Source organism: Phalangium opilio, unplaced genomic scaffold (assembly GCF_054372755.1).
Source record: "Phalangium opilio isolate 3A_F unplaced genomic scaffold, DU_Popi_V2 ptg000045l_1, whole genome shotgun sequence".
In the NCBI taxonomy this organism is placed as follows: Eukaryota; Metazoa; Arthropoda; class Arachnida; order Opiliones; family Phalangiidae; genus Phalangium; species Phalangium opilio.
The window spans coordinates 4,073,876-4,094,061 of record NW_028324168.1 but is presented as its reverse complement, the minus strand read 5'-3'; the positions used below and the strand labels follow the sequence as shown (position 1 = coordinate 4,094,061).

At 34.2% G+C, this 20,186-nt stretch overlaps 6 protein-coding genes across 9 annotated transcripts; 1 reads left to right on the top strand and 5 right to left on the bottom strand.

The window, feature by feature from the left end:
- Positions 1 to 957: 957 nt before the first annotated feature.
- On the bottom strand, positions 958 to 3,526 carry LOC149676859 (cyclic GMP-AMP synthase-like receptor). Of its 4 annotated transcripts, none has more exons than XM_089838374.1 (6): positions 3,396 to 3,526; positions 2,362 to 2,895; positions 1,847 to 2,095; positions 1,582 to 1,752; positions 1,388 to 1,519; positions 958 to 1,327 (listed from the first exon to the last, which is right to left on the bottom strand). In XM_089838374.1, exons 2-6 carry the CDS (start codon positions 2,872 to 2,874, stop codon positions 1,142 to 1,144), a joined length of 1,251 nt encoding a protein of 416 aa, XP_089694500.1. In that variant the 5' UTR covers positions 2,875 to 2,895; positions 3,396 to 3,526; the 3' UTR covers positions 958 to 1,141. The 4 variants fall into 4 exon arrangements, with proteins under 4 accessions (XP_089694500.1, XP_089694501.1, XP_089694499.1 ...); XM_089838375.1 differs by having other exon boundaries at positions 3,392 to 3,517; XM_089838373.1 differs by having other exon boundaries at positions 3,346 to 3,505.
- Positions 3,527 to 3,866: 340 nt separating this feature from the next.
- Positions 3,867 to 4,659, bottom strand: Rrp40 (exosome complex component Rrp40). The gene is made up of 2 exons (XM_089838410.1): positions 4,475 to 4,659; positions 3,867 to 4,413 (listed from the first exon to the last, which is right to left on the bottom strand). The coding sequence occupies exons 1-2, from the start codon at positions 4,657 to 4,659 to the stop codon at positions 3,906 to 3,908; spliced, it is 693 nt and encodes a 230-aa protein (XP_089694536.1). The 3' UTR covers positions 3,867 to 3,905.
- Positions 4,660 to 4,769: 110 nt separating this feature from the next.
- Positions 4,770 to 6,636, top strand: aln (divergent protein kinase domain 1C). Its single transcript, XM_089838372.1, has 3 exons — positions 4,770 to 5,087; positions 5,159 to 6,016; positions 6,088 to 6,636. Exons 1-3 carry the CDS (start codon positions 4,887 to 4,889, stop codon positions 6,313 to 6,315), a joined length of 1,287 nt encoding a protein of 428 aa, XP_089694498.1. The 5' UTR covers positions 4,770 to 4,886; the 3' UTR covers positions 6,316 to 6,636.
- Positions 6,637 to 7,481: 845 nt separating this feature from the next.
- dup (chromatin licensing and DNA replication factor double parked) lies at positions 7,482 to 10,530 on the bottom strand. The gene is made up of 6 exons (XM_089838328.1): positions 9,666 to 10,530; positions 9,173 to 9,588; positions 8,388 to 8,695; positions 8,188 to 8,316; positions 7,916 to 8,117; positions 7,482 to 7,848 (listed from the first exon to the last, which is right to left on the bottom strand). The coding sequence occupies exons 1-6, from the start codon at positions 10,469 to 10,471 to the stop codon at positions 7,685 to 7,687; spliced, it is 2,025 nt and encodes a 674-aa protein (XP_089694454.1). The 5' UTR covers positions 10,472 to 10,530; the 3' UTR covers positions 7,482 to 7,684.
- A 2,546-nt stretch (positions 10,531 to 13,076) lies between these two features.
- LOC149676855 (uncharacterized) lies at positions 13,077 to 14,244 on the bottom strand. Its single transcript, XM_089838446.1, has 3 exons — positions 13,906 to 14,244; positions 13,302 to 13,827; positions 13,077 to 13,171 (listed from the first exon to the last, which is right to left on the bottom strand). Exons 1-2 carry the CDS (start codon positions 13,915 to 13,917, stop codon positions 13,327 to 13,329), a joined length of 513 nt encoding a protein of 170 aa, XP_089694572.1. The 5' UTR covers positions 13,918 to 14,244; the 3' UTR covers positions 13,077 to 13,171; positions 13,302 to 13,326.
- A 1,371-nt stretch (positions 14,245 to 15,615) lies between these two features.
- LOC149676854 (uncharacterized) lies at positions 15,616 to 17,295 on the bottom strand. The gene is made up of 3 exons (XM_089838477.1): positions 17,135 to 17,295; positions 16,148 to 16,475; positions 15,616 to 15,787 (listed from the first exon to the last, which is right to left on the bottom strand). The coding sequence occupies exons 1-2, from the start codon at positions 17,144 to 17,146 to the stop codon at positions 16,149 to 16,151; spliced, it is 339 nt and encodes a 112-aa protein (XP_089694603.1). The 5' UTR covers positions 17,147 to 17,295; the 3' UTR covers positions 15,616 to 15,787; position 16,148.
- Between the last annotated feature and the right edge of the window lie 2,891 nt (positions 17,296 to 20,186).

The following is a 20,186-nucleotide window of genomic DNA, read 5'->3' as shown; positions in this document are numbered from 1 at the left end:
ACGAAGACGCCTGGTGAGGCACCGTCAAAGACTTAGTACAGACTAAATAGGAAGGTAAACTGCAGTCAACAGGGTGTAGTCAATTTTCGAACTAGCTTTCAGTAAGTCTAGCATTACGAAGTATATGTAGTGTTATACTTATGGAATACATATCTTATAAACTTATGGTTAATTTTTACTGTCGTATAATTTCTATTTTTCGAATTATTTTTTGTCACAGCCAAATTAAATAATAATTTAGTTTAATTCAGATCCAGCTTTTTATTTGGTTAGATAATTAATCTAATTAACACTCAATTAAGCCGGGGAAACCTTGAAACTGTTGGGTTCGGTTGCTATGGGTCTATAGGTGACCCGAAATTTTTATGTGTCTTTTTTTTTAACCCGTTTTTTGAGCCAAAAAGGTTTTGGAAAAACATCTTTCACAAATCTCTAGAGAATCTGTCAAATGATCTCGATCCTCCCCTATTGGGTTTGGAATTAAGTGTGTTCGGAATAATAAATTACAGATAACATTTTCCGCCAGTCACGGCGTGGATTTGTTTCGCACACCTGATATGCCAATCGAATCGAGAGAAGTGAAAGTTTTCAAGTAAGAAAGAGGTAAGGTTTGACGTTATGTCACCTTAAAATGTGTGACAAATATCCGAGCTCTCTGAAAAACCGCAAAAAACTGGTTAGATCATCCCTTTTGTAAAAATAACAGCGAGGTTACAAGCTTGGAATGAGTCACTTTTGTTATGGTTTTATTTTAAAATCTGAGGCATTCTAAGATTGGAATTAATCACTTACTTATTAGGCAATCAATTCCAGCCAAAATCCTACCTACACTCCTAAAGATATCTGAAATTAAAACAGATTAAATTTTACGAGTTTTTTTTTTCGAAATATAGTTAAACACTAATTATTTTTAAATATTTATGGATTAAGTAACCAGAATTAAAATTACGCAATTAATTTCGTAAGTGTTATTATTAAATTTTATTAATTAATTAATATAATGATACAATATTGCAATCATAATACATTACAAAGAAAAATGGTGTAAAATTTATTTAAAAAAAAACGTATTTTTAAATTTAAAATTGCAATAATACAAAAAAATAATTAAAAAGGTTATAGTAAAAATTTTAAGGAAGATTTAGGGAACTCCGCAATAAACCAAGACTTTCTCTGGATTATTTTCGATGTCAATACGTATTTTTTTAAGTCTATTTTGAATGTTAATTAAGGGGGTTTCTTTAATGTTACAAAATAGGTTGTAAACGGGGAACAACAAATAAGGTAGCTTTTGTTTTTCAACATAAAATTCCAGCTTCAAAAGAACCTAAATTTCAAGTTAGAATTATAATTTTACATTATAGGTATGACTAAGCATATTTCTTACATCCAAAAACCGTTGACTCATGTTAGCATCACTCCAGTAATCCTTAGATGGATTTTTCAATACTTCCATTAAAACTACCGTTTTTAAATAATAGGAGGCAATGTCGTGCCATCCTTGTTCATCTCTCAAAAGCTGGGTGCAAGTCAAAATATGAATTAGGCTTAGCATCTCTATATGAATTTTAGAACATATACCTTTAATATTTTAATCAAAGGCTTAACTGATTTCTTATCCAACATTATCTTTTTTTCAATCCCAGGAAAGTGCATTCTCCATAATTTCGGAATGTCCTTATCCAAAGGTTCTCTGGCATTTTGCCGCCCCCCTTTCTTGTAACTCTTTGGAACCATAAACCAAGTTTTGTCCTGTAAAGTTCATTAGGCTTAGCGTTTAACAGACCAAGGCTTAAATGTATAACTATAGTCTAAAGTGCGAGTCATGCTTTATTATATGACTCACTCTTTTGAGTGACGGAGGACGTGGGGCGTAATATCGTCGTTTGGGACGACGTCTTTGATTACTTTGATTATTTTGGTAATTTTTAAAACTAACTTTTTCATCAAATTTGATTTCATTTGGTAAAGTTAAGCCTTGCGGAATGTCTTTGGCGCCAAAAGCAAAAACTGGAACTAAATCCAGATCAATTCTTTGACCACTTTCAGTGTGGATTTTAAGGGTTCTAGCAGGTCCACTAGCAGAAAGATGTACCTATAATTGATTATCCAATATGATTAACACTAAATACTTAAATTAATTAACCAATCCACCTTATTCCCTTTCGCCGGAAGTTAGGCTTAGCTCGGGATTCATGGGGGTGAGTAACGGGAAGAAATTCGTCCGTCGTCTGCTACATAAGGCAAAAATATGTACTGTAGCGGACGACAGACCAATTTCTTCCCGTTACTCACCCCCATGAATCCCGAGCTAAGCCTAACTTCCGGCGAAAGGGAATAAGGTAGATTAAATTAACCCACTTGTTTCACCCCTGGGACTGTTATTCTGGCATTATTTAAAGCTGTGGTAACTGTGCTTTGCATAAAATTATTTATTTCAACGGGTATTAGGTAGTTATCTTTATCAACAAGTCTCTTGACTTTTGCCAATAATTCCGGTGTTAGATTATAACATTCCGGGGACTTTTCAAGTTGCATTTTACCAAAACCAGGCGGTTTAAGGTCAGAAATGACCTTTACGTTTATTTTTAATTTTCTAAGAAACGATAATACAATGTTGAGGTCAAATTCTGTGGCTTCTTTAATCCGAAGTCCGTCAAAATAGCTTCCTTGGTACGAAATATCTTGAAACAAGTTGTCAAATAAGACATTGCTTTGTCTCATTGATAGAATTAACTTGTCCAAAACCAGTTGCACAAGTTGACGATTAGCTTGCGAACATTCCGGTGGTAGTTTTATATTTTTTTCAACAGTTCGAAGCTTATTATCTAAGTCTTTCAACTTTTCTTTTGTTGGAGAACTTGACGATGCCATAATTCAAATTTAAAAGACGCGCTAAAATGTAACATAGGTTAGTTTATCAACTTGTTTCCCAGGAACGGACACACAGAGAGATTTATATGACACTTTTAAGAAGGGAAATAGCAATATAGAGCTATTTCAGAGGGGGTAATGGCTACGTCACCAATGCTATTTGCCCATAGAGAAAATCTGCACAAAATGGCCGCCCTGGTCCGCCAAAGGCAGGCCCAATTTTCGTAGCAGACGAAATTTTTCCCCCACTGAAATAGCTCTATAGCATAGTCTAGACGGGGATAAATAATACTGCAATGCGAAAATCACATGAATGTCAAGGTCAGGGGTTATATAAGCTCGTAGAGTAGATGTAGAATAATTTCATATAGAAAATAATTATTTTGGGATTATACAAGATAATTTAAGCAAATTGAACAACATAAAACATAGTATACATCCTCTTATAAATTAGTCTTAATTAAAACTCACCTTATTTAATTTTTTAGTTTAATTAAATCAATTTATAGACACATACCTACCTTTATCTATGCTTTAGGAGATGTTAATTTAAAAATGAGTATATTATATTTAAATTCTTATCTAAAATTGCGCAGCTTTAAAAACTCGTGTCGTTATCTGCACATAGGCTAGTTGACGCGCTGTGATTCTGTGAATTTATTGTTTAATATCAACATAACCTCATCTGAGGTTTAGGATTTCGACGGAAATCCTGCGTATCTTAACTAAAAAAACAAAGGATTGCACATTGTTATATAGAGTTTGCTAATGATAATTAGTAGATATGGTTACAGTTTGACGTCACAGTTGCAGTTAGGGTTTTATATGACACTATAGTTATTTTAGAATCGGAGCAGTACAGAGAGGTCAAAGGGTTAATTTTGAAACTCTTTAAATCATTTTTATTAATTTTTAATGTGAAATTTTATTTTAGTTTAAATATTTTCACATAGATGGCGCAAAAACGGGGAATCAAAATTTATATGAAATAATGAAAACAAAAATCAGAAATATTTTTATTGAAACTTTTATTATACAGTTTGAAATATATTAGTACTCATTATCGCGATTTCAGCTGAGGTCATATGTTCAGCTAACAAAATTGAATTGTATAACAACATTGTGTTTTTAACATTACCGGCTTTAATCCATACCCTGCCATTTAAACCCAATGTTATTTCATATTTAAACATTTTCCCCGTTAAGTCTAAAAAGGGACAATTGGGTGATAGTAATTTTCTTATTAAATCTATGGGAACTGAAAATAAGAAACCATCGTTACTAAGGGGGCCCAATCTACCCTTTTTACCGTGTTTATCAACACAAACTAATTCAGGCTCTGTATCTTTGTTCCCCACTAATACTTGGGCAAATATTGTATCTCCGACTTGAATTAGAGGTTTATTTCTTTTTGTGGCACCTTCAAAAGCCAGTAGAGATAGTACAGCTGATTCACTGCTACCAATGTCCAATCTTAATGAATCGCCACCTCTACCAGTTACTACACCTATGACAGTATCACCTTTAACAGGAATGTATCTATAGTAAAAAAAAAATAATTTTTTAAAAGGAAGGCGTTCTTGTCTTGAGTTCTTTTTACCTTTTTTGATGAAAATCAACCCAAAATACGTTTGGTTTACGATGGCATAAGATACCACATTTCGTTGCTATGATTTTTTCAGGGTCTCTTTTTAGACCAGGGCCCAAAATTACTCTGTTTTCAGTTTCGGGGTTTATTATGGACGTTAAATCGTCACCCGGTAAAACTATCTGCTTTTTATTCATGATTTATAAAAACTTATTCATATATTTATCCTAAAACACGTGCTCTTTACAGTTTAAGAACCACGTGGTTATTTGGCGCGATTTAATACTTTGAACTCTACTGGCTGGCTGGTTGACCCTTGGAGCTTAAGCAGACGACAATTTGTATAAGCGCCGAGGCCCGAGCGGTTAAGCCTAACGTCAAAATTTATTTTGGGAAATATGTTCACAAAAACAATTAAGATTAAATGCATTTTATTTACAAAGTATTTACAATTCCAAGGTTGACATTTCCTTGTAAACGAGGAATACGTAAAAAAGTTATAGTTTTTATAGTCGCTTTAATTTTATTGTATTTATTTTACCATTCATATCGACTTGTCAAAAATGCCTACTCCCTAACTTTTAACTGTTCATTCAAAGATGTTGAAGAGGCTATTACTTCCATAGTAGGTTTAATTAAGCTTCACTTTAAAATCAACTTAAAAATAATTAAAATTAAAATTAATACTTATTACAGTGTGATTCTTACTACAGCAATCTTTCATTTGGAAACATTTGTAGTAGCTTATGTATCACTGGTAAACTACATCCCACGAGATGTATAAACCATCATAGTGGTAAAGATATAGTTTTTGAGGCGCGTTGGGAAGATGTAGATGTGGTTTTAAAAGCCTCTCGCAAAAATACAAGTCATTATGAACAAATATATTGGGCTGAACCAAACACGGGCAAAAAAGTTTACCCTGAACTTTACGTTTTTTCTGAAATGTTAGTTAATACCATTGAAAAAACACTCGGAATTAGTTTAGACGCAAATGAAAAGGTCGCACCTTATTTAATAACAAAATTATGGACGCAAAGTTATAAAGAATTTGTCAAATTAAGCCCCGAACTTCAACATAATGTTATGGACAATATATTTCATTTAGTTCAACAACCAGAATATCTCCTCTCTAAAATTTATGAAAATAAGAAAGTTTTCCCTAGAATTTTAGGAAGTTGCGGTCACGCGTTTATTGTAGAATATTACAAACCTTTAGATAACTTTTTCTCAGTATTTTACCCAAGTTGGAAGCGCAGTTTTAACCAAAGAGTAAAATTGGCTTTAGAAATTTTAAATTTGATCGAAAAAATAGATAATCAGTTTGAAAAACCGTTGCATCTTTGTGACGTGAAAATGGGACATTTTGGATTTAATCCTGAAGGGAATGTTAGGTTTATTGATCTGGATATGGTCTATAATGAAGATACGTTGAAAGAAAATTTACAAGCTAACTCGTGTAATGATGGAGATTGTTCCTTTATACACTGCCAATCAATGTGCAATCAATCTACTGGTTTTTGTTCCAAAAACATACTGAATAATAATTTACAAGTATGCGTAGAAAACAAAAAACATTCAGAGTCGTTTAAGAATAAGATAAATCAAAATTATGTGTCTTTCAGAGGATTTGTGGCAATATTTTTCATGGTTATACATGGAAAATGACTACTGGTCTCTTAGGCAACCCTCCATATGAATTTGCAGAGGATTTGAACAATATTTTGTTTGCTTGTCTCAATCAAAACACCTCAACGCCTGCTCTGTATAAAACATTTAGTTCCAAATTGAAAAACATACTTAAAAATATGGTGTCTATTACTACTTCAGATTCGGAAGAGCTTAAGGCTTAATCTATTTTGTAATCTAAGCAGCGGGAGTGCCTTTTATATACAAATATTTGCCTTTTTCAAAGTTAAAAAAGATATATATATATACGTGCCAAATTAAAATAAATAATATTAATTAAATTTACAATAAAGAAACTTAAAAAAAAAGTAACCAGAGACAAATCAAAGAAATATATACGTGTGACAATTTTATAAACTTTTAGGTCACATTTTGATTTTTTGAGCTAAAATTAATATCATGGCTTTTAGCTCTCAGGAATATTAAATTAATTAATTAATATAGTATTAATTAAATTAAGTGCAATTAAACAGCTTATAATAAAACTTTATCTAAATATTAATTATTTATGAAGTTTTTGGTGGTATCTGTCTGTCTGTTCTGTTCTAACAAGTTTTTAAGGAAGAGTTTAAAGGCTCTTTCAGAGGATCCAACTTTTTGACTCAGCTCGATGGGTCAAAAAGTTGTATCAACTTGCCTAACTTTTGAAGGGAAAAGTGAAATAAATCCTTCCTATTCACACAACTAAACTTTTACCCAAATGGAACTTTTTAATAACCCGCGAAAAAGGCTTTTTTTGTAATTCATTTTGATTGGCTGGAGAAATTAAATGAAAAAGTTGAGTCAGCAAAAATTGGATCACTGATCCAATTTTTCCTAGCTAACTTTTTTGGTGACTCAACTCATCCAGCGTCTATTCATGATCCAACTAGTTGATTCAACTCGAGTTGACTCATCAAGGTAAGGGCTCTTTCAGACGATCCAACTTTTTGACTCATCTTGATGGGTCAACTCGAGTTGAATCAACTAGTTGGATCGTGTGAATAGACGCTGGATGAGTTGAGTCACCAAAAAAGTTGGCTAGGAAAAATTGGATCAGTGATCCAATTTTTGCTGACTTAACTTTTTAAGTTCATTTCTCCAGCCAATCAAAATGAATTACAAAAAAAAAGCCTTTTTCGTGGGTTATTTCGTAAGTTCCAAGGTAGGTGGCGCTTAAAAAGTTCCATTTGGCGTCGTGTGAATAGGAAGGATTTATTTCACTTTTCCCTTCAAAAGTTGGGCAAGTTGATACAACTTTTTGACCCATTGAGCTGAGCCAAAAAGTTGGATCGTCTGAAAGAGCCTTAAGACTGCATAATTGATTTTGAGTCAAGGAAAATGATTAAGATTTCATCATAAAAGTTAACTGCTTTATTGAGTCATAGTTACAAAGCTTGGTAAAAATTTACATAGAAAAACATTTTTAATTCCTTTCTTACATCTTTTTTAACATAAAAAAGTGTTAAAACATACATAAACTCCTTAGAAAAAATTAGTAAATTAGCCATAAAACATTTTGTTTTTCTTATAAAACACGCATTAAATTGTCAACTAATCGTCTCTTTCTTTCTTAATAGCTTCTTCAATTCGTTTCTTCAAGACACCCAAATCCTTAGTCTTATCAATCTTTAAAAAGAGTCCTTTACGTATCTGGATCAATGATAACCAATCAGGAAGTGTTTTGGCCAATAATCTAATGTGATCTTCAACATCAACTGAAAAGGAAATAAATTACGTGCAAGTTTTTGATCTCTAAGGGATAGTTAAGAAGAATTATAGTACTTTGAGAGATTGAAGTCCGGTAACTCTCAAACAATTTATTAACCGCGTCTTCCATGACAATAGCAGCCTTCTTTTCTTGAATGAAATAAGACCTAAGCATGCTTGTAAACTCTGGTAAACGTTGGAGCATTTCTAGTTTCCTCTCTGACTCAGGGTTACGTAACATTTCTCTCATTATTTTAGCTGATTCCTTAGCTTTAATCTGAAATAATTTTAATTATAATATTAATTAATATAGTTTAAGTAACATTAATTAATTAATTTCAACTAACTTTATCAATTAATGACTGTGAGATTCCCTTCAATGCTTTCAAATTAGCGTCATTTTTAGTTGGTGCAGCTTTTAAGGCCTCTTTAACTTGGACCTTATTTTTGACAACCATTTCCAAAGCCTTCTGAACCTAAATTATTATTTAATTAATCAAATTAATTAGTTCTTTTGGTTATTAACTTGAAGATTAGTTTAAATTACCCTTGGGCAACCTCCTAAATTCATTTTTTCCAAAACATCCTGAGCAGTTTGAACCTTTTCTTTGATTACTTCCGGTAAAGGGCTCGGTTCAATTTCGGGAACTTCATCCAATTTAAATTTAGGGTGCCAACGCATGATGCAATCATTTTTAAGTGATATTGGAGGGTTTAGACCAGATAGAAAGACTTCGTGATGCTTTTTGGTAATTTCAACCAAGTGTTTATGGAAAATTATCTTCCGTTCAGCCATAACAGTTGGATCCAAGAGTTTTTTGGGTTCTCCCGATTTTTTGGTATCAGAATTTTCATCTAAAATAAATAGGTCAGTTAGTTTGGGGTCAAATTAACACAACTATGTGTTATTTTAGTTAGTTTGGGGTCAAATTAACACAACTATGTGTTATTTTAATTAGTTTGGGGTCAAATTTAACACAACTATGTGTTATTTTAATTAGTTTGGGGTCAAATTAACACAACTATGTGTTATTTTAGTTAGTTTAGGGTCAAATTGAACACAACTATGTGTTATTTTAGTTAGTTTGGGGTCAAATTAACATAACTGTGTTATTTTAATTAGTTTGGGGTCAAATTAACACAACTATGTGTTATTTTAGTTAGTTTGGGGTCAAATTTAACACAACTATGTGTTATTTTAGTTAGTTTGGGGTCAATTTAACACAACTATGTGTTATTTTAATTAGTTTGGGGTCAAATTAACACAACTATGTGTTATTTTAATTAGTTTGGGGTCAAATTAACACAACTATGTGTTATTTTAGTACTTACCATATTGAAAGTTGGGTGTGATGACTAAAGTTTTGGCATTGTTGCTTTTCGGACCCGAGATTAATTTGGAAACAGTTTCCAAACTATAGAAATAAGCTCTTGGAAAGACAGTTTTGATTTGAGCTAGCTTATTTTTGTCAAAAACTCTCTTGACAATCTGTTGGACGCTACTTTTGACTTTATCAAAGGTACAGACTTCTTTCCTGTTATGTAGCATTCCAACTACCATATCCAAACAACGGAAGAATTCTGCTAGAGTCTGATATTTCAATGGCAGCGTTAATTGTTTATCCGTATCCTTAGAGGCTAAGTTATGAAAACGCTCGTAAGCAGGAACTTTAGTGGGTGATGATAATGAAGTGTGTGGGATTTTATCAACATCTTTCACTAAAAGATGGAGTGGAACTTTGTTTGGACTGAAATTTAAAATTTTACATTAATTTAATTTCATGATAATTATGATTTAGAATATGACTGTAATTTAAATTATTACCTTTTATGTGGAGATGGGAGTTTTATGGGTGAACTTGACTGGAAAATATTTTTCTTTTTAACATTGATCTCTTTCAACTTGGCTGAACTTTCATTGATTTTGGAAAGGCATTGTTTTAACTCTTGCAGCTTTCCACAGGTCTTAAGTTTGGCTTTTATTTCATCAATTGAAGGCTTCTTAACCTTAGCTGATTCCATATTTTCATGCTTTGATTGTTTAACAACACTATTCTCTACATTTTTGGTCTTAATTGGTGTTAGAGTTACAGTTACAGATGATTTAGATCTAACTTTAACTACATCTACTTCTTTTTGAAGTACAGGCATTTCTTTGGAGGTAGACGCTTCTTGATTTACTGATATCTCACTAGTAGTTTCAGATTCCTTACTGATAGTATTGAAAAAGTTCTTTATACTTTTACCCTCTGCTGGTCCAAGATCAAGTTTACGGCGTTTTGGGACACGTTTGATGCCAGGAGCACCTCGTTTTTTACCTCCTTGTCTTAAAGGGGTCTTGAGATTTGGAATGGATTGACTAGATTTGGGTGTTTCTAGTTTAATTTCGCCAATAAATCCTTTTTCTAATGCAGTTTCTTGACTATTTTCATTTTCCAAAGTTAAGCCTTGGTAGTCCTCTTTGTTGGTTAATTTCGGAGTTAAAAAATTCCCTACTTTTGCTGGTACCACTTCTTCAAGACATTTATCCTGTTTATTTTTAGACGAATTAATATTTACTTTTTTAATCGCGTTGCTATCAAAGTTCCGTTTTCGCGATTGGAAAAACGATGTGACTGTAGTTTGCGCCATTGTTTACGAACGCGGAACGCTACTGCCGCATTCCCGCATAAATTTCTCCGGCGTTTTGGCCCTTTAACTAGACTTTCCCGCCAAAAACAGAATCTTGCGCTGTGATTGGCTGGTTTATGAAATAGAGAAATGCAGATGATAACCGCACAGGGTTTTCCTGCATTTAGGAACTAGGGAAAAATAAATAATAGGGTAATGGCACCTCCCTGCCTTTGGCTACGTTACGCTCTATGAGAAATTAACACGGAGTGCCACTACTCTATATTTATTATGGGATATCCAGCACAGACAAATCTAATTATATTTCAAATGCTTTAAAAAATCTGTTTTATTTATATCAAATGGTAATTTTAAATACAGTTCAATGTTAATAAAAAACGTGAACCGCAAAATTATTACGGTGGACCCGGCAATGGCCCTGGAGGAGGTCCATCAGGGGGTGGTGGAGGTAAAGGTCCTAATGGCGGAGGAGGTGGATCAACAGGTGGTTCTCCGAAAGGTCGGAAAGGTCCTCCATTGCCTTGTTGTTGGAAAAATGCTTGCAACGTGTTCAGCCAGGCTGGTCGAAAACCGTACGGAACCGGTACAATTACCACAGTTTGTGGTCTAAACAAAGACGAAAGTCCAAATAAAATACATTGGCATTCGGACCACGTTGAACAAACAATGAGGAAGATAATGGTAAGCCTGGGCAGTTTTTGAAATCCCATGAACGCTATCTATACCTCTCAACCTTTGGATCAACTGATAGAGATTTACTCAATTAAAGCTATTTATATAGAAATTTAAAAACATTTAGGGTTAATGTGCTCTAAACCATGGGGGCTTCTAAGTACCTTGATAAGGGCCTAATTCAGGACATGGTGGCGGTAGATGAATGTAGGTCATTTGAACCGCCATTTTTGCAGTATAAAAATCATAGTTTAATTTAGAAAATACTGGTACAAATGAAATAAATAGGCAAAAATTAAAATTATTCTTCGTTTCCTGTTAGCATTATCTGCAAATAATGAACAAAGACTTAATTAGGAATTATTATAATTTAAAGATTTATAAGTTAACTTACCTGTTTAACCGATAAGTCCTTTGTTAATACCAATACCGCTGATACCACCAACTCCAGTACCATACCCAATACTGCCCAAACCAACACCGCCAAGTCCTAGTCCAATTGGGCTTATGCCAGCAACTCCTACTGGAGATATTCCGGCAAGGCCAATAGGGCCAACACCCCTCAAACCAATCCCGTTAATTCCTCCAAGTCCACCAATTCCGCTAAGTCCAAGTCCACTAATACCATTGACGCCAAGTCCACCAAATCCTAAACCAAATGGGGCAAGTCCTGCCAAACCAATAGAGTTCGCGAGTCCAACAATTTGCGACCCATAAGTCTTTTGGTTATCTGTTAGGATAATAGGTTAAGATTAAGTCATTTGAACATAAATACAAACCATGCATCATCTTTTCGTACCAATGCTGTAAGTGACAGCGGAACTACCAATGTTTCCAATAGAACCATGTCCAATGGCACCAATTCCTCCATGGCTTATTGGAGATACAACTCCAGCCATACTTGTGGCAAAGAGAGCGGCGAGGGCAGCAAGGACAATCTGTTAGAGATTAGAAACAAGGCTTAGCAATTCTTTACGATATTTGGCCACACGTTAGTGAAGAATCTTACCAAGGTGTTCATGATTTTAGGAAGTATTTACGGGGCTACTTGCTACTGAACGGAAGGAAACTAACTAACTGGTTAATTGTTTGGGTAGAAGTGGTATTTATACTGACACCCAAATAGAATAACCCTCAATTAAATTTAATATCAATTATTTATTTATTTGGCATTGACAATTTAAGCTATGATAGTGTGACGAAACCTTGGATTTGTCGATACGACTTAGATTAACGTTAAATTAAATTAATTTAATTAAATTCAGTGTTTAATTTCGAGGAATGCGCGTTTAAAGTATAAAAAGTCTAAGGTTAAAAAAAAAGGAAAATCATGTGAGGTTTCAGGGAAGCGTATAATAACATGTCTCGGGTGTTTTAAGTACATAACCTTGATGGCGTATCATGGGCATCGTACGAAAAGCGATAGAGCGTTTAATTACAATGTCTGGTATGTCACAGACTCATGGCTATTGACTTGAAGGTTAAGGTGGCTTTGCTTGTTTTATTTTGAAATTTTTTTCTTAAATTTTTTTCGGCAAGAAAATGCAGTGATCTGATTATAAACTGATTTTTACACCCACGTATTTTCAAGGCAAATTAATTCAGATGTTTAATTGTTACTTATTGTAATATAAAAAATGTCATACGCCTATTTCTAATGTTTACTTATTGTTCATTAGCATGAAGTACGTGCATCCGATCAACTGTGGTTGAGAAAATTTGGCTAATTAATTCAACGCAACAATCCCCTGCGCAACAAACCATCAAATTACCACCACAATGGCTTTGGTTCAAAGTAATTAACAAGGAAAGTGATCAATTACTCCTAGAACTTCAACCACGGTAGGAACCCATTTTTATAAAATCTTATCATTGTCTATGCCTAAATACAAGGGCAATAACGAAATCAGTTAATGTTAAAATCATTTATTTTGATTCACTTTCATCTTTGATGGTAATATATATTTAAATTATACATTTAATTAAATTAAAAGCGGTTGGTATAGCTCGGTAGATCTTTGGTTAAATCTGAAATAGACCAAAAAAGAAAAATACCATTAAGTACTTGGAAAATGTAATTAACAAATTAGAAGCGCGCCATTTTGGTAGTACACCATCGTGTAAAGATTTAAAAACATGACGCCATAGTATTGATTACCTGTTAAAGTCGGTCAGGTCAAAGTTTAACCGTGGTATCCGTGACCATGTCCGTAACCCAAACCGTAACCTAGACCAGCTCCGTGTCCGAGACCATATCCAGCTCCAATAAGTCCTCGGCCATAACCGAGACCAACACCGTGTCCGAGACCGTATCCGGCTCCGACAAGTCCTCGTCCGTATCCCAAACCATATCCGGCTCCAACGAGACCCTTACCATAGCCTAAACCCAAACCATGACCATAAGCGGCCACGGGGGCGACTACTGGGGCGGCAACAGCGACGGCTGGAGCGGCGATGAGTCCTTTGCCGTAACCGAGACCTCCGTATCCGGCACCGTATCCTCCGTAACCCAAACCGACACCTCCGTATCCCAAACCGTGTCCGTATCCGCCATAGGGCAAGGCCTTTTGGTTATCAAATGAGTAGGTGACCGCGGAGTTGGCTACCTTAAGTACTGGGGCAACCGGGGCGACAAGTCCACCAAAAGCAACGGTGGCGCAAGCCAAAAGGGCAGAGGCGAAGATCTGTAATGGTATAAGACTTAGTAAGTACTTGTAATGGCCAGTAACTGAAACTTAGAAAGTTCTTTAGAAGTAACATACCAAGGAGTTCATTTTTACTAGTTGCGCTTTGTGATACTTAATCCAAAGAACTGATAATGTTCACCAATTTCACATTGGTATTTATACTAGTTTGATAACAATACAATGGATACCGACACTAGCAATTACCGGACACCCCACCCTTTCAAAATTTCCTTTAATTCCCTTCTTTTATTTTTTCTCTCGTAACTTTCTTGAAATCAAACGAGGGCGACCCGAGACATACGTAACACACAACCAAGAAATAATGAACGTTTTAAAAAAATGCCCTTGCAAAATAACAATATATCTCTAGCGTTAGCTTAATCCCACTTTAGATACATTTTGTCACGGTACTCGTGGTACCATGTACCACCACCACCAATTGAGTCAGTCTTATCAAAAGACAAAAACTTTTTTTTGGCAAAGGGCAAACGTGAAAAATATTTTATAGGTTAATATGAAATTACTATACCAGTTATCAAACACCCAAACACTAAACACACAACACACCTTGCGTGGAAAATATTCGTAGATGAGGTGGTGGTTTTGTTTTTGGTTTGTGGTATAAACAAAAGTTATATAAAGACATAGATAACGTGTGTGCACTAAAGGAAGGGCTAGATTTTTAGTCTGTTATACCAAGAAGTTCATTCGGGAGAAGGTATAAATGCATTCATCCACATTTCCAGCTTTATCTCCAGTCCAAACGTATAGTAGGTCCGGAGTTAATTCCCACCGCCTCTGAATTACAACCAGCATCTCATTGGTTCTTGAAAACTCACGTCAGCGCGACGCGAATGACGAAAATTACAGTCATATTTTCCGACTGAGGAGAGGCGAAATAGCCGGCCTCCTTTTACGTCCCCCCTTGTATTTTGAAAGGGGGACTGGGACTATGGCGTGCGAATACTTAGGCATCTTATACCTTCTCCCTGAAAAAACTAGATATCACTTCATGGTTGTACATACGGTTGAATTTCACACGTCATAAATGACTAGCAACATTTGTTCGCAATTTAGTTTACTCCATTTAATATAAATCTAAATTTAAAAACTTTAAGAAATAATTTAATTGCTCAATATCCTTCAAATGACGCTTAAAACTAATTTTAATTTAGCTCCTAATCGTCAACTATCTCATCTAAGCTCCCATAAGTTTCGGTGTTACGAAAAAAAAAAAAAGAATTTAAAGGTCCGATTTAATGATTTTTATTGTTACGAGTTTTTAGTTTTAAGATATCCGTTATCCAAACTCGGTGTTGGTCACAGATCGGTGCCTGCCTAGTTTTTATGTTAAAATATACCGTATTCAAGACAACGCCCGGCCCGTGTGCTTATGTTAAACACTAAACAGTTGTGGTTTATTTTATCTAATTTGCATATGTATTTTTTCTCTTTTCTTAAATCTTTGTGGGTGGTGTTTAGAGGTGTCAAAACTTAAACCGAATAGTCTTGATTCGAATTTATGATAAACAATTTTTAAGCAAAACAAAACGCTTAATATGTAGGCCTAGACCTCCCTCGTGTTTGTTGTTTATGGTTCTTTTAAATATAAAGATTTTTTGGGCCGATTTTTGTTAGAGTATTTATGTTAATTCTTTTATGTAAGTTGGTTTGTGGTTTTAGGCCTATTTTTAACAGTGTCAAGTGACTTTGTAAGTGATTATAGTGAAAGGGAAAGAAAATAATGAACAAAGTTTGCAATTCTTAACAAATAACAAAGCGGTTTTAATGATGAAAACGTATTTCATGAAATTTTTAACGAGAATTTATACAGTCGTAATTAACAGAAAATAATTAATTAAGCTGATGTAGATGCGATGCGATGCGATGCAATGATTTGGCGGAGAATCAGTCGGTTCAAGCGAGCGAGTTCTGTTCAGTTTTTGTCAGAGCAGTTCTGCAAAGAAAATATTTAAATTAGATTAGTTAAATTTTATAGCTTTATAAGTAACTATAACACTGATGTTTATCTTCAACACAAGTTAGATGAGGAAGATTAAAATTAAATCAACTGAATTCGTATCAAAATCTTGAGTTTTATCATAAATTTATAAATATAACTCTGAAGTTTATCTACCTCGAAATTATGACGAAGAATTACTTATTCTTCGGTTATATTTGCATAAAATTAATCATTTACAGAAGGTATATCAGTACCCTGCCTTTGATTGCATTATTGTTTATGGGAAGCTAACATAAGGTGCCTTTACTCTATTTACAAAATTTCAAATTAAAAAATAAATCAATCTCCACTCACTTTAAACGTATTTAACACCATAAGGATAGGCGTAGCCACTATAACCTCCGATTCCGGACAGTCCGGTGTAATAAGACTTGACCGCTGGTTGGTAACCCAAATAGCTTGATGCGACAGGCGAGTAACTGCTGACCACGGAACTGTAAGAGCTGGCCACGGGGGAATAGACGCTTCCAACTGGGGAATACGCAGAATAGGCGCTGGCAACTGGGGAATAAGCCGAATAGGCACTAGCTACTGGGGCGTAGGCCCCAGCAACGTAAGATCCTGGGTAGTATAAGGCGGTTCCCATAGCCATGGCCAAAACGGCGAAAAGTGAAAGGGCAGTCTGTAAATAAGATTAAAGTTTCCTATTGTTAATACGTTAATTTAGACTTAAGACGCCAAGATGACCTATACTTGTTTTGAACCCCCCTAAAACTGTTAAAGTTAAATCTAACAAACGTTGGATAGTGCCCTTTTAGTGCAAGCTATCTTTAGCTAAGTCAAAAAGCGATATCTAGTTTACTAGGGAGAAGGTATAAGGGCGCCATAGTCCCAGTCCCACTTTCAAAATACAAGGGGGGACGTAAAAGGAGGCCGGGATATTTCGCCTCTCCTCAGTCGGAAAATACGTAATTTTCCTCATTCGCGTCGCGCTGACGTGAGTTTTCAAGAACCATTGAGATGCTGGTTGTAATTTAGAGGCGGGGATTAACTCCGGACCTACGTTTGGACTGGAGATAAAGCTAGAAATTTGGCGAGTTTATAACTTCTCCCTAGTAAACTAGATATCGCTTCTTGGCTAAGTACAGTATATAAGACGTTACGTTTTATACTATGGCATCGCTATAAAATTATTATTATAATCTAATTTAGCATCAGTACATCGATAACTTTTCTTAATTCACGACCCAACAGAGATTGATGTACTCTCTTTCCAAAATAGAGTAAAGTTGATATTCATTACCACATTTTAAACCAAAAATCTTAAGAAAAATAACTTACCAAGGCGTTCATTTTTGGTTGAATTTTATCACAAATGGACGACTGTGTCGAAGTGTAGTTTGGAATTTTAGCAAGCGAATTGTAACTTGAAATGACCCAACCCTTCCCTTTATATAGTGCCCATCCTTACCCCCCGTTTAGACCCATCATGTACTACACTTAACTTTAAACATTTAAAAAACACCGCACCGCTTCAAGCTATTCATTAAAAATACCTGTAGATACGCTGGACAGGTGAGTCCCAAACTAACCAATCCGGGCGTATCCCTTAAGGCCTTGTTACTTAAGTAAGTATCCCCCTTCTTTTTGAAAATGAAAGTGGAAATTTAATTTTTTATGTGTAATATTATATCAGGATTTTTCGGGGTTGATGGACCCAAAGGGGTGTATCATAATTTTTGACGAAATTGACCTTGAATTCTACTGTCAGGTTAAGATGGGGGTATACCGCGTATGATCTTGAGGTTTCTTGAAGGGTGTATCGTCATATTGAAGAGACAGGTTCTGGATGGAGTGGTGTTGGACTGTTGGGAATACCGGGTAATTGCAGCCCCCTTTTTCTTTTGGTAAAGGGAAAGTGGTTTGTGTTAGTGATAATTTTGGCCTTGGCCCTAAGACATACCGGGACCATTTTTTGTGGCGTGGATAACTTTAGGTTGAGTTCACATTGAACAGGACAATACCAAAGGGTTTTTGAACAATAGGTTCAAAACAAAGCGATTTGATTTTAGAACTAATTTTTAAAGTTGATTATTTTAGACCTAAAATTAATATCAGACCATTTTTGGTCATTGCATTCTCTCATTGGTCAAAGTTTCATCCAATCAAAAGAGGGAACGCGAATTATTTTTTAAAAACAGATAGGTTGAGTTCACATTGACCAGTACCATACCATTCGAAGGGTTGCAAGTTATAACAATAGGTTCAAATCATAAATACAACATTGCGATTTGATTGTAAAAGTGATGTTTAAAGTTGACTATATCAGGCCTAAAATTAATATCAGAACATTTATGGTCAGTGAGCTCTCTCTCTCTTATTGGTCAAAGTTTCATCTAATCAAAAAAAGAGAACGCGATAATGTTGAAAAGCAGATGACTGTTTTTTTTAGTCTGAACCAAACTGCAAAACATTTTTTAACTCTTTATAACCCATCGCAAAATTGTTAGACTTAATCATGATGAAAAATGGCTGTTTTAATTTATATCTCGAAATAGCTCATTGTCAAGGTTAAAACTCATTTTTTTTAACGAACAGAAGTCAAAATAAACCCTCGGGTCTAGGATGTTAATTAGCTTCAGGGAATTTAAACTCTCACTCTCACTCTCTCTCACAAAACTTTCGAAAGATAAAAGTACAACGCCCAAATGGGAACACAGTTCGTATAAATCTTCCATAGCTAAAAACTTAAAATATTAACTTCAATTTAAACAGGCCTAAATAAAAAATTTTCAAATATCGAAATACTTTCTCGTTCAACCAACCTAGAAGTTATTTAATATTTAAATTGTAAATTTCAATAGCACGTGACTTTAAATTTAAAAACTTGATATCACGTGGGCGATTTAAATTCTGTTTCTTGTTACTAAGGTGTTTAAAAAAAGACGTTTTTTTTAAAAAAAAAATCTGGGATTATATTACCTTTTAATTGCCATCATAGCATTAAATTAATTTCTTTTTCAAGGTTTTTTATATTCTTCCTTTTAGTCAAGTTAACTTGTCGATCTATATCTATTTAAAGCGTAATTTTATCAAGTTAACTTTGAAGTTAAGCGGTATTTAATCTCGTAGTTTTAGGAGGGGTATATTAGATTCGGTAATGGTAATTATCCCATATCCCTTAAAGGTAGTATTTTTAAATTACTTTCCCAGAGTGGCGCACGGTAACAAGTTGTGCTTTAATCATCTTTTCCCTTCAGGTTACCCAGAATTTTATAATAATACCAAATAACCATAGAAATATTTAAAAGATAACCAGTTTTTAATAATTATAAAATTTTCGTAACATTTGTTTTGTACAATTTCAGATTTTTAAAAGATTTAACAAAAGTACTTATTTAAAAAATTATATTTTTTCAGTTATTACAATTATATACGGTCCAGTTTCCATATCCTAATTGAGATTAATTTAATTTAATTTAATTATAATTAAATTAGGCAGAAATTCATAGTTTTAATTGGGGATGAAAAAAAAATTAAAATTTCTTACCGATAGAGTAAATTTGAATTTTCTTAGAAAATTCCGTGTCTGTATGTATAGCTGATTGGAATGAATGGTCCTCCACTAGGGTGCAATTGATAATTGCCAGGTGCAATTCTGTACTTGCTGTACAATGGCCTGGAGTAGATATAACCAGCGGTGCATACCGACAACAAGGCAAAAAGCAATACCAAAGCAACCTGCAAACAAATATAGCAAATTCAATTTAATATAAAATATAATAATATATATTTCTCAGACTAGAAGGATTGATACCAATTACACCAGGATTCTAGGCTACTGGGTACTTCACTTTGTACTCCAAGTAGCCTGACCTCCTGTTGTGTAATTGGTATCAATGCTCCTAGTCTTAAGAACTATAGAAATATTTATTTACGATGGTTTTCATGATGATTTTCAGCCTTAGCGATCGAGCTAAACTTGTCAATATCTATTGAATGGAGCTTAGTTTGTAACTAATTTTGGCAATGCACTTGACACTCATATTTATACTAACCCAACTTAGTGGGTGCTCATTTGGCATTAGTTCAGTAATTGTTAAAAATTGATAATTAATATTTTTAGTCAACACCCTTATTCTTAAATTCTTCTATAGTTTCTTTCAAATATTTTTGTCAAAATATTTCAAATTTTCAAAAAGGTAAATTATTTTCGCTGTGACCTTAACCTTATGGTTACATCTCCACCCTAATTATTGGGATATGACAGTACGTACTATTTTTCCCATTACTTATATTAAAGTTAAAGGTACCATGGTGCTGATACTAGATTAACTGCTGCATTCTTTGTCGTTTAGTTTCTTTCACCTTCGAAATTGTAATTGTTTTTAAT